This window comes from Oncorhynchus mykiss, chromosome 2, assembly GCF_057628025.1.
Source record: "Oncorhynchus mykiss isolate SJ-2025 chromosome 2, ASM5762802v1, whole genome shotgun sequence".
NCBI classification, from domain to species: Eukaryota; Metazoa; Chordata; class Actinopteri; order Salmoniformes; family Salmonidae; genus Oncorhynchus; species Oncorhynchus mykiss.
In genome coordinates, this window is record NC_143023.1 from 56,623,489 (window position 1) to 56,637,137 (window position 13,649).

Below are 13,649 nucleotides of genomic sequence, written 5' to 3' on the forward strand. Positions count from 1 at the left end.
GGCCACTTCAGAGGCTACAATTTCTCCAAGATAGTCAGCCCACATCGCCCCCATTCTTGCTGAACTCCACTGGCTAACACTACAGCAACTCACCACTGCTTCAAGTCCCGAAGACAATTCTCCGTACTATGGAGGACCAGGCCTTCTGCTCCATTGCCCCTCGCCTATGGAATTCTCTCATTGACCATCTGAGAGCCGCGCCATCAATCAGAATTTAAAACAGGCCTCTCTTAGTGCTAATCTGGAAAGTCCTTTTATCACCTAGACGACTATTGCTATTTCCTGCCTTGATTCTAAATGGGTTTTTAATAGTAATTTGTATTATCATTATTTTTGCCTATGTAGAACTTTGAGATAACACTGCAATGAAAAGCGCTATACAAATGAAATATATTGTTATTTTTATTATATCCCCACAATAGACTTTGGTCCTAAACTGTGATCATAATATATACTCTCACAAATAAAGACAAGGTCACACACAGAAATACAGACACTGGAAATGAAGATGAATGTGTCATTTAAGACTCCTTATTATCACTATTGTCCCTATCAACCACAATGAAACAATTTACAACATTCTAAGTCGACATCAAATGGGGCATTTTTGTTACACAAAAACAATTAGCAGTTTGTGGCATGTAAACATTCTTTCGGCCAATATTAAATTACTACAGTACCTTCTTAATGTATCTGTGTACTACAGTAATGTATCTGTATGTATCTGTGTAATGTATCTCTGTACTACAGTAATGTATCTGTATGTATCTGTAATGCATCTCTGTACTACAGTAATGTTTCTGTATGTATCTGTAATGCATCTCTGTACTACAGTAATGTTTCTGTATGTATCTGTGTAATGCATCTCTGTACTACAGTAATGTATCTCTAGCTTAATGTATCTGTATGGGCAATTATTAATATCAGGAATGAATCAGCAAGGTTCTCACAGTAAACCATCTCCAGGTAAGGTTCTACATTATTTATCATGACAGCATACTATCAAGCAGCATATCAAAATTGACATTCATTTGACCCACCTCCGTAAACTATTTAACCAAAATGTATTTTGTATTTTAAACAAATCTTTCCCCACAGAAATAATCCCACGGGGTAGCATACCTAACTAGGTAGAAAACAAAACATTGCACGTATTCAGGAACAAAACCCTCTTCTCAACCAAATGACTTCCCATATCGAACCATGTGCTGGTTGTGGCAAGAGGGAAAATAACTAATAACAAAAGAGTGGATTGTCTACAAAATGCCTGGTTCAGCAATTATTTCAAGTCTCGTTGGTTGTGCTGGCTGTTCCTGCCAGCTCCGGAATGCGACGACTGGAAGTGGGTCAAAATCCAAGGCTTCATTCTGATTGGTTTAGCTGGTCTCTGGAAATTGTTGGACTGTATGTGTGCGTCCGGGTATAATGTGGGAGCGTAGAGCGCCGACAACACATTAAAACTAACTAAAACGGATTCGTTGCAAGATTAATTTACACACATATGCACACAAAAACACATGAGCGCCCACACACACACACACATCAAGAGATTCACACACACAGAAAAAGCTGCCGGGCCCGCTAAGAGTGTGCAGGTAAGTCTTGGTGGTGACTCGGGGGTAGAGGTTGGCTGTCTCCTGGTAGTACTGGCAATGATTGACCTCCAGGGGGCACTGCTACTGTAGCTCCTCCATCTAAAGCACATAATCGCGTTTGAAACAAATAGGATTTTCCTCTAACTTCCTCGAAATTTTCACTTCATCTTCCATTGACATCAATGCTTGACCAAGTGAAAATTTGGCTTAAGAGGAAGTTAGGATTCGACCGATGGTCATTATTCATGTTGGCAATACTAGTCAATAATAGAGGATGTTATTACTGAAGGCAACTTGTACTGACCTTTGACCTCAACGGCCGCATTTGCTTTTTCAAATTTTATTATCTGCATTTGTTCCACCGCCTGAGGACAAGACAGACAAGAGATGGAGATGTTATTTGACCCCAAGAAAACAGAGAGCGATGACCCAGTTCCAAAAAGTTACAATAAGCCTCCCAGGTGGCGCAGAGGTCTAGGGCACTGCAAAGCAGCGCTAGCTGTGCCACCAGAGACTCTGGGTTCGCGCCCAGGCTCTGTCGCAGCCGGCCGCGACTGGGAGGTCCGTGGGGCGACGCACAATTGGCCTAGCGTCGTCCGGGTTAAGAAGCTGTGTTAAGAAGCAGTGCGGCTTGGTTGGGTTGTGTTTCGGAGGAATCATGAGACTTTCGTCTCTCCTGAGCCCGTACGGGAGTTTTTGCGATTCTGACATTTTATAAATGCTAACATTGATATGAGGTAGGTTACCTGCTGCAGCTCGGCTTTCTGGGCGTCAAGTTGCTCCTGCTGCCTTTCCAGCTCCTCTTTCTGTTTCTGCAGCTCTACGTTCTTCTGCTTGAGGTTGCTCTCCTCCTGGGCCAGCTGCTCCTCAAACAACTGCATCTCCTCGTCCGTGTAGGCTGGGGCCTGCTCCAGAGTCTGGAGAGGAGAAGATGTGGAGAGAGGAGTGGAGGGTAGAAGCACCATTATTAGGGTCAATGGCATTCAGTTCCTCTTGACCACTTCAGGCTTCAGCAGGAAACCACACTGAGGTGGCGGTAGTTGCCTGTCCCTTACCTCCCAGCTGTCTGGCTCTTGGAACTCTTTCTTGTTTGTGGAAATCAGGAACTCATCCAGGGAGACCAGTCTATCCTTGTTGGTGTCCACCTGAGTACAGATGAAAGGAATGAAACATCAGCAAATAGGTTGACTGAAGAAGCAGTGTTGATTTTGTGTGTGTGTGTGTGTGTGTCTGTATGACTCAGTGACTCCATCATACCCCATCCCTCCTGCCAGCTCACCTCATTCATGACGTGTTCCCTCATGCGCAGTCGCTCCTCCTCCATCTCTGTCATGTCATCCTCTTCAAGATTAGGGCTGTACATCTTCTCCAGCTACAAAAAAAACAACACATTTTTCAACTCTGGGCCTGCTCGAGTTAACACACACACACACACACACACCTCTTTAGTGAACAGGGCTTCAAGCTCCTGTTGATCAATGTAGCCATCTCCGTTGTTGTCTGCAAAAAAAGAGGAAAAAAGAAAATGGCTTCAATAAAAAAAAAGTGCTTAACTTGATGATTTCTTAATAAGGTCCATTGTGATTGGTGTGTAATTTGAGAACGTGACACTATTTTATTAGGCTTTTTTGAACCTGTGAATGGCTACTTGTGTGAACTTTACCGTGGAGTTTGAAGAAGGTCTTGGGGTCAAAGTCATTTGGGTCCAAACCGTCAGACTCCTTCCAGACCTCTTTCAGCTGGTCCTGACCTCCCTACACACACACACACACACACACACACTCTTCACTAGTACAGTTTATAGAAATACACATATACAGTGTAAACTAGGGAACCAGTAAGGATTTCCTATGCCGGACAACTTATTGATAATAATCAGCATTTTATACACTACCGGTAAAAAGTTTGGACACACCTACTCATTCCAGGGTTTTTCTTTATTTGTACTATTTTCTACATTGTAGAATACTTGTAAAGCCATCACAACTATGAAACAACACACATGGAATCATGGACTTCAACTGTATACATAAGCTCAAGCACACAAAACACACATACACATGCATATTGACACCACACACACACACTTCCTCACACGCTGCTGCTGGTTCTCCTTGCATATAGCCTTCTGTGTTTTTTATTTATTGTGTTACTGTTTGGGGCGGCAGGTAGCCAAGTGGTTAGAGCGTAGTACCTGAAAGGTTGCAAGATCGGATCCCCGAGCTGACAAGGTAAAAAAAAAATCTGTCGTTCTGTCCCTGAACAAGGCAGTTAGCCAACTTTTCCTAGGATGTCATTGAAAATAAGAATGTGTTCGTAACGGACTTGCCTAGTTAAATGAAGGTCAAATAAAAATTCCTTGATTTAGCAGACATTTGTCTTACTTTTTAACTCTACACCGTTGGGAATGGGCTCATACAGTGCCTTGCGAAAGTATTCGGCCCCCTTGAACTTTGCGACCTTTTGCCACATTTAAGGCTTCAAACATAAAGATATAAAACTGTATTTTTTTGTGAAGAATCAACAACAAGTGGGACACAATCATGAAGTGGAACGACATTTATTGGATATTTCAAACTTTTTTAACAAATCAAAAACTGAAAAATTGGGCGTGCAAAATTATTCAGCCCCTTTACTTTCAGTGCAGCAAACTCTCTCCAGAAGTTCAGTGAGGATCTCTGAATGATCCAATGTTGACCTAAATGACTAATGATGATAAATACAATCCACCTGTGTGTAATCAAGTCTCCGTATAAATGCACCTGCACTGTGATAGTCTCAGAGGTCCGTTAAAAGCGCAGAGAGCATCATGAAGAACAAGGAACACACCAGGCAGGTCCGAGATACTGTTGTGAAGAAGTTTAAAGCCGGATTTGGATACAAAAAGATTTCCCAAGCTTTAAACATCCCAAGGAGCACTGTGCAAGCGATAATATTGAAATGGAAGGAGTATCAGACCACTGCAAATCTACCAAGACCTGGCCGTCCCTCTAAACTTTCAGCTCATACAAGGAGAAGACTGATCAGAGATGCAGCCAAGAGGCCCACTCTGGATGAACTGCAGAGATCTACAGCTGAGGTGGGAGACTCTGTCCATAGGACAACAATCAGTTGTATATTGCAAAATCTGGCCTTTATGGAAGAGTGGCAAGAAGAAAGACATTTCTTAAAGATATCCATAAAAAGTGTTGTTTAAAGTTTGCCACAAGCCACCTGGGAGACACACCAAACATGTGGAAGAAGGTGCTCTGGTCAGATGAAACCAAAATTGAACTTTTTGGCAACAATGCAAAACATTATGTTTGGCGTAAAAGCAACACAGCTGAACACACCATCCCCACTGTCAAACATGGTGGTGGCAGCATCATGGTTTGGGCCTGCTTTTCTTCAGCAGGGACAGGGAAGATGGTTAAAATTGATGGGAAGATGGATGGAGCCAAATACAGGACCATTCTGGAAGAAAACCTGATGGAGTCTGCAAAAGACCTGAGACTGGGACGGAGATGTCTTCCAACAAGACAATGATCCAAAACATAAAGCAAAATCTACAATGGAATGGTTAAAAAATAAACATATCCAGGTGTTAGAATGGCCAAGTCAAAGTCCAGACCTGAATCCAATCGAGAATCTGTGGAAAGAACTGTAAACTGCTGTTCACAAATGCTCTCCATCCAACATTACTGAGCTCGAGCTGTTTTGCAAGGAGGAATGGGAAAAAATGTCAGTCTCTCGATGTGCAAAACTGATAGAGACATACCCCAAGCGACTTACAGCTGTAAATCGCAGCAAAAGGTGGCGCTACAAAGTATTAACTTAAGGGGGCTGAATCATTTTGAACGCCCAATTTTTCAGTTTTTGATTTGTTAAAAAAGTTTGAAATATCCAATAAATGTCGTTCCACTTCATGAATGTGTCCCACTTGTTGAATGATTCATCACAAAAAAATACAGTTTTATATCTTTATGTTTGAAGCCTGAAATGTGGCAAAAGGTCGCAAAGTTCAAGGGGGCCGAATACTTTCGCAAGGCACTGTATGTAAGCATTTGACTAAAGTCTACACCGATTGTATTATATGATGTGATATATGACCAATAACTAAGGATCAAATCAAAAGTTCTCTCCCATTACAGCCATTCAACTCTAACTCTTTTAAAGTCACCATTGGCCTCATTGTGAAATCCCTGAGCTGTTTCCTTCCTCTCCGGCAACTGTGTTAGGAAGGACACCTGTATCTTTGTAGTGACTGGGTGTATTGATACACCATCCAAAGTGTAATTAATACATTCACCATGCTCAAAGGGATATTCAATGTCGGCTTTTTTTTTACCCATCCAATAAGGTGCCCTTCTTTGTGAGGCATTGGAAAACCTCTGGTCTTTGTGATTGGATCTGTGTTTGAAATTCACTGCTCAACCGAGGGACCTTACAATTATTTTTATGTGTGGGGAACAGAGATGATGAAGTCATTCAAAAATCATGTTAAACAATATTATTTGCACAGAGTGATTCCATGCAACTTATTATGTGACTTGTTAAGCAAATGTTTACTCCTGAATGTATTTAGGCTTGCCATAACAAAGGGTTATTGACTCAAGACATTTCAGCTTTTCATTTTTGATAGTAATTTGTAAAAATTCCACTTTGACATTATAGGGTATTGTGTGTAGGCCAGTGACCAAAAAAATCTCAAATGTAATTCATTTTAAATTCAGGCTCTAGCACAACAATATGTGGAATACTTTCTGAAGGCACTGTATAGTCCTTGGCCTATGTTGTTGTATAGGTGGAGTTATATATATATATATATTTTTGTTGTTGTTGTTGTTGTTGTTTCAAACCACTTTGAAAATGTTTATCCCAATGTCACACATTGGCCCCATTATTTATAGAAAAACCCATATACAGTAACGGGGTCTTTGTTAGATTAGTATCACTGTAAATTCCTACAGGGTGGTAAAGTTGTAGTCTTATCCTAGATCTGTTTTTGCATTATAGCCAACTCATATGGTTGGCTATAGGTCTACAGAACAAAAAAGATTGAAGACCAGGCTAGTTCATTTGGGGTTCAGTAATTTGGGGTTTAATATCACTGAAATATCTTAGAGGGTGGTTGATTGTCAAGGTAAATGTCTTACATGGTGATTGATTTTGGGTTTAGTTATAGTATCATTGTAAAATCTCAGCCTCCAGTATTTATGCTGCAATAGTTTGTCTGGGGGCTAGGGTCAATCTGTTATATCTGGAGTATTTTTTCTTATTCGGTGTCCTGTGTGAATTTAAGTATGCTCTCTCTCCCTCTTCCCTCCCGGAGGACCTGAGCCCTGAGACCATGCCTCATGACTACCTGGCCTGATGACTCCTTGCGTCCCCAGTCCACCTGGTCGTGCTGCTGCACCAGTTTCAACTGTTCTGCCTGCGACTATGGAACCCTTACCTGTTCACCGGACGTGCTACCTTGTCCCGGACTTGCTTTTTTCGACTCTCTCTCTACCGCACATGCGGTCTCTAACTCTGAATGATCGGCTATGAAAAGCCAACTGACATTTACTCCTGAGGTGCTGACCTGTTGCACCTTCTACAACCACTGTGATTATTATGATTTGACCCTGGTGGTCATCTATGAACGTTTGAACATCTTGGTCATGTACTGTTATAATCTCCACCCGGCACAGCCAGAAGAGGACTGGCCACCCCTCATAGCCTGGTTCCTTTCTAGGTTTCTTCCTAGGTTCCTGCCTTTCTAGGGAGTTTTTCCTAGCCACCATGTTTCTACATCTGCATTGCTTGCTGTTCGGGGTTTTAGGCTGGGTTTCTGTACAGCACTTTGTGACATCAGCTGACGTAAAAAGAGCTTTAAAAATACATTTGATTGAAATGTCCAATACGGTGGTTGATTTAGGGTTTAGTTAATGCAATCATGTTTCCGTCCAACCCTTTTTCAGCAAGTAAAGTAGCTGTTGGATAAATTAGCCTGATGGAAACAGCAAATTGTCTGTAAATTTCCCTAAATATTGATCAAACAATATGATGCTCGATGGGTGGATAATTTTTGGGCCAGTGAAACGGTTCATGCAACAAATTGGCAGTGGGAACTATTTTATTGCCGCAATTGTTGATGGAATAGGCCTAACCATTATGTTGGGGTAAATGTGCAGTCATGCAATAGAGGGTTTAATTATGGTATCATTGTAAAAGTCTTACAGGGTGGTTGAATTTAGGTTAAGTTACAGTATCAAGGTAAATGTCTCGCATGGTATTTAGCTTTGGGTTTAGTTATCGTAGCAGGGTAAATGTCTTACAGGGTGGTTGATTTTGGGATGGTTTGCGTGTTTCTTCCTCAGCTCTTCGTAGTGCTGTTCCTCGTCCTTGCGTTGCTCCTCGTCGAGGTTCTTCAGGTGCTCCTTCCTCTTGTGCTCCTTCATCATCTCGTACCTCTTAAACTCCTCGTGACGATCCTTGTCATAGTTTTCCAGGTCACTGGTAGCCTATATAAATATCAACCAGGAAAAGGAGAGAACGAGAACTGAACAAATGAAAACAAAAGGACAATTTCAAGTCAACCCCTAGCCTTAGATACCTCTGAAAAGGCTTTAGATTTGGGTAGATGTGGAATTGAGAAAAATAAATACTATTTAAGTCCACAGTTCTGTGTCAGAGACTAGTTACCCATGGATCTGGATGGATTTCAAACCAATAAAAATACTATTATAGAAGACTATTATAGAAGAGACTGAGAAAGGATGTGACATGCTCTTGACGATTAGTTTTAAGTGCAAATGATATTAGTTCACATAGCAACATCACTGATTTCAGACTCATCACTTAGAAGTAGCGCGCAACCAAAGGATTCACATTAGGCACTGGAAAGGTCAGAGCTCAAACTGAAATCACTTTTAGTTGAGTGTAAATGTGCAAAATTGTCTTAATTCAGATATCAAGAAAAACAGGAAGTAGGTTTGCGTCCTTCTTTACCGAGGAGAAATCTTGAATTTTCAAGTTTAGTTCACACACACACACACAACCCCAGGCTCTCAACTGTCAAAGCTGATTTGGCCCTTTACCTCTGGCAAGCCAGCTCTCACCAACAAAGGACAAATAGTTCAGAATGCTTCACTACCTCTGTGTAATTAAATCTACAAGTGAAAGCTCAGGATTGTTAATAGCAACAAAAATGTTAATTTGTTCACCATGGATAAAGAGGAGCATTAAAAAGGTCATTCAAAGACCCCTATAGGTCAAATCGACCATTTAAATGTCCTGGGGACACTGTCGTCCTCTAAACATTTTTCCATGGTCTAACATCACCAGACAGAACACATGTGCATGGTCAGGATGAACTTTCCAATACATTTGCTATTCAAACAATAAGTTAGCTTCAAAACTATAACCCCTTTGGGCTGTTGGCTCAAAATGGATGTCCTAGCTCAGAAGAGTTTAAAAGTTATTTTATGCTTATTCATTCAAGAGGCATCAAGTGCCTAGCAAACATTTCAGCTGTCAGGCCATTGTCAGCATGTGAACTTTTAAACTCTCTTTTCGAGTATGGACCCTGGCATAATTTTGGTCCATGCACCATATGTTCTGAGCAGGGTGGTTTCAAGAACCATTGTGTGGTCATTTTAAACATTGCATCATGTTGTAGTGTGTGTATAAACAACATTCCTACCGATTTAATAAGCTTATCCAGGTCCTCCACTTCGAAGGTGTGTGGGTTCATGTGGTTCATGTACTCAAACTGCATGAGCAGCGCCTTGTGGTTCATTTCTGGAGGGGGGGAGAAGTTTCCTATTAGGAGGGAAACTAATTCTGTACGATTTAAGTGGTTACAAATTGCTTGCTGACAACTGCTGCCAAAAAGTATATGCTTACTTCATATGATGAGGTAATTGTATAGTTACAGCTCAAATGTATCCACAATTCAATCATTGTAATAAATTGTGTTTGTAATAAATTAGAGTGACCTTTACTCTAGAATATTGTACCTTATTATCCTCTCGTAACAATAATAAACTAGTCACTCACACCTCTTTTGAATGATGACACCAAGCAGTTATTAATATTGCGGATATTAGACAATGGTAGTGCAATGCTAAAAGACTGGGCTAAGAATTCACAGGAATTTGAGAGATTGTTTTGATGACTGACTCTTGCTTTGGCAGTGACCGCAGCCAGGTATTTCTGGCAGTCCCAATATAAGCATGGTCTTGTTTGTGTGCAAGACCATGCTTGTTAGTAGTACCTCAAACCCTCTTCCAAAATGTGTCAACATGGACATTTTCACAACATGTGACACGTTCCTATTTACTTGCACAATAGCCTCGAGTCACTTCCATTTTCCTATGTGACGGACTACATCAAGCTTAGGATGTTGGTGGTGGATTGCATCATATGTCCTGTCAATTGGACAAAAGTTCCTGCTGATAGGATGGCTGCCAGTTGGACAGGAAGGGACATATTTGAACAACAGACCAGCATACCATGCCCTCCCTCAACGTCTTGTTTAGCTTTGATGAGTGTCCGTAGCCTGTTCACCTCCTGCCTCTTCAACTCGTCAAGTTTGGTCCTCACGTGATGGCCGACAAAGTCCAGCTCTTTGGCCAGTTTGCCTTGCTGCTCAGAAACATACGCAACCAGAGATTTGAGTGACCAATAACAATAAATGGAAACCGACCAGGAGGCCAGCGGGGTCATGTTCATTAGGGCATGCAACAAACAGTTAAACATTTTGCAGCAGAAAATAAAATGAGCATTTCTTATTGGACAAGTCTGGGTAGTCCCTCACTGTTTCCCCCCCCCCGTTTGGTGCCTAATAAACACAACCCTGCAAATGCTGTAGCTGCTGGGGTACCTTAATGTCCTCCATGTCTGTGTTGTGGAGCTTCTCTCTGAAATGCTGGTCCTTCTCCAGGAAATCAATGACTTCCCTGAGGTAGCGGTCATAGTGAAGCCCCGTGTCCTGAAACAAACAAAAAACGGTCAAAATCCACATTGTAGTGCGTAAGTGGGACAGAGATGAAAGGGGAGAGGTTCACATTGGATTCATATGGCCTAGGTCTAAACCTCCTTCCTTTTCCTGCAGCACTTCCTCTTTCTTACACATTATTGATGCTCAGAGTGCCTTTCTTCTTTCTTATGCGTTCAAATAGCCTAGCCTTAGCCAGTCTCAAAATATTATTTGTCAAGTATTAAAAAGACCATCTGCTTCCTACACAGTCGTTATCACTTCTTCATCAAATTGCACATAAGTACTGCAACACACACACACACACACACACACACACCACACTCTGTGGCGCCTCAAGTTTCTGCTCTGGGGTTTCCACTTTAGTCTTGTCCACAGCGATGGGCACTGCTTCCACACAGAACCACAAGCTCAGGACGAGCACAGGGCAGCGGCAGAAGGCTTTACTCCACAACATCTGTGTACACAGGAGAACATCACCAGCCTAAGGTTAATAAGTGGCTACAGCTGCTTCAAGGGAAAGTACACAGGAAAACATCACCAGGCTAAGGTTTATTGGCTACACAACAGCTGCTTCAAGGGAAACTATGAGAAATTGCTGAATATAAAACAGACAAATGTCATATTTCACAATTGGTCAAATGAAATAACAATCTATTTTTCACAGACATAGAATGGCAAGATGTACAGCATCTGTTTGAGCGTATATGTACGTAATTGATATTGCCAGTTGCCAATGGAGCTCTTTATGTATAGAGTGTATATTACATTCCTAAATGTTTCATAGTGATAAGAACAAATAGGTTTATACTGTAAACATCACCTTCTTACAGTAAGCTCACTGGCCTGGGAAATGGGCCATTGATTTTGCAACCAGTGAACCCACACACACACACTCCTCCCTATTGACCAATGTGTTGACAAGTAAAATGTTAAACTAGTTTAATCTCAATCTCCACAGTAACCTCCCCACCAAAAGAAAACAGTGGTGATTGTGCCACTCACGTGTCTGTGGGATAAACCAGGGAGTGTGTTCAGCAGGACATAACGTTTTGGAACATTCAGATAGAAACATCTTATGTAGAACAAAAATGCCTCTCCGACATGTAGAACAAGGCATAATGTCCCATGTCCCGAATGGTGCAGCGGTGTGGTCTAAGGCACTGCATCTCAGTACAAGTGGCACCACTACAGTCCCTGGTTCGAATCCAGGCTGTATCACATCTGGCCGTGATTGGGAATTCCATAGGGTGGTGCACATTTGGCCCAGCGTCGTCCGGGTTTGGCCGCCATTGTAAATACGAATTTGTTATTAACTGACTTCGCCTAGTTATATAAAGGTTCAATACAAAATGTAATTAAAATGTCGACTCTGTTCAAGGCATTTCTATCGACAACGTTTGGCAACTGAACTTGGCCCAGTTCTCTTGGGCTTTAACACCTGAAAGAGAACCTGTTTAGGTATTACTTCACGACACGACCACATCAGCAGCATCCAGTAGTTTTGAACCTGTTGTTACATCTGTGATCTAGCTATCTAATTTGATCAGGTCCATATTGTGGGTCTTTCCTGATAATATTATTGATAATAATGAGTTCTGGCTATATGTGTAAGAAATACCGGAAACATCATAATACCTACTTAAGTGTCGAACAAGTAGGCTGTGGATGATTTCCCTTCAACTGGTCCAACTAACGTTACTGAACTGTCATTTATCCATAATAGCATGATAATAAATGTCATTTAAAAGCTAAGAGAAACAGAAACTTACTTTGACAGCTGCCACTTTCAAGTAATTGTCTGTCACGTTGCGCTTTTGAGACGTTAAAATTAACGTTAAAAAGACTGGAGTCCGTTTCCAGCTGTCATGCACTACACACCGGCCAGAGTCTCTTCCTAACCCTAGTGGTCATCATTAGTTATCACAGCCACAAAGTCACAATTATGCCAAACCCCGCCTATTTAAAAAAAAAAAAAAGATATAGATAGTCCTTCTTCTTGATATCCCGAATTAAAAGCTAACCCGAACCCTAACCTTAACCACACTGCTAACCTTATGTCTAACCATAATCTTAAATTAAGACCAAAAAGCAACATATATTTTTTTTACGATGCCAATTTTGACTTTATGGCTGGGGTAACTAGTGACAACTCTTCCTAGTAGTAAGATCAACCTACCGGCTAATTGCCATGGTAACGCCCCCACGTGGGCTCAACTATCCTCATTGGGTAGAAATATTCTCGTCGCTTTGTGAAATAGTCGCATTGGCAGTCAGTTGGGCAGAAGATGTGTCAGTCAAACTGTTCCTCAAATGTGTTGGTCAAGGTGCTATGAAGCTAAATGTACGTGGCGTTTGCAAACCTGTGTGAACCAAGAACAAGTATAGTTTAGTATGAATATATTCAACCCACGTTCACGTTTGTAGGCGATGGGCGTATTCAAGTGGATCACTTTTGTCAAGTCGGAGACCACCGCCTTTCGAAGTGTGTTGCATTAAATCAAATCTAAGTTTATTGGTTGCATACACATATTTGAAGATGTTAACATAGGTGCATCAAAATGCTTATGTTTCTAGCTCCAACGGTGCAGTAATAACTAACAATACATTAACAATACACACATAATCCAACATTTAAAACATTAAATGCTACTTACGGTTTGTATCTTAAAAGCTAGGTGGGAAAACCACATCACAGTAAGTACATTTTCTAGTCAGAGCTAGTAAAGTGTGAAAAAAAAGTCATGTCTGAGTGTTAGTTTACAAAAGGCATTCTGAATTATTTAAGATGCTCTTCAAAGAGATTGGTTTTAAGATGTTTTCGGAAGATAGGATAGGCTGTCCTAGCTTCAGGGGGAAGCTGGTTCCACCATTGGGGTGCCAGGATAAAGAAGAGCTTGGACTGGGCTGCACATTCCCGTAGGGGTGGGAGGGCCAAGAGAACAGAGTACTCTGAGAATATAGTGTGTATTGACAGTATGGACAGTATATTAATAGAAAAGATATGTATAGCAGTATTTATAAAGGATGAGTTTTGACTAGAATACAGTATGTACATATAAAGTGGGTAAAACGGTATGTAAACATTAGTT

The 13,649-nt window shown here is 41.3% G+C and overlaps 1 protein-coding gene across 1 annotated transcript; it reads right to left on the reverse strand.

Moving 5' to 3' along the window:
• Positions 1–503: 503 nt before the first annotated feature.
• LOC110492166 (nucleobindin-2) lies at positions 504–12,462 on the reverse strand. The gene is made up of 13 exons (XM_021566231.3): positions 12,330–12,462; positions 10,877–11,014; positions 10,444–10,551; positions 10,073–10,205; positions 9,262–9,359; positions 7,895–8,080; positions 3,259–3,349; positions 3,037–3,095; positions 2,875–2,967; positions 2,651–2,740; positions 2,342–2,512; positions 1,900–1,960; positions 504–1,694 (listed from the first exon to the last, which is right to left on the reverse strand). Exons 2-13 carry the CDS (start codon positions 11,012–11,014, stop codon positions 1,582–1,584), a joined length of 1,341 nt encoding a protein of 446 aa, XP_021421906.2. The 5' UTR covers positions 12,330–12,462; the 3' UTR covers positions 504–1,581.
• Positions 12,463–13,649: the final 1,187 nt, after the last annotated feature.

What these genes read in the sequence shown, in the direction of transcription:
- LOC110492166 (XM_021566231.3), bottom strand. Translation starts at nt 11,014, where the DNA reads ATGTTGTGGAGTAAAGCCTTCTGCCGCTGCCCTGTGCTCGTCCTGAGC. An exon ending in AGACGTTGAGGGAGGGCATG is followed by an intron (nt 9,360 to 10,072) that starts GTATGCTGGTCT and finishes CCCCCCCTCCAG; the next exon opens with AAATGAACCACAAGGCGCTG. An exon ending in GACCTTCTTCAAACTCCACG is followed by an intron (nt 3,096 to 3,258) that starts GTAAAGTTCACA and finishes CTTTTTTTGCAG; the next exon opens with ACAACAACGGAGATGGCTAC.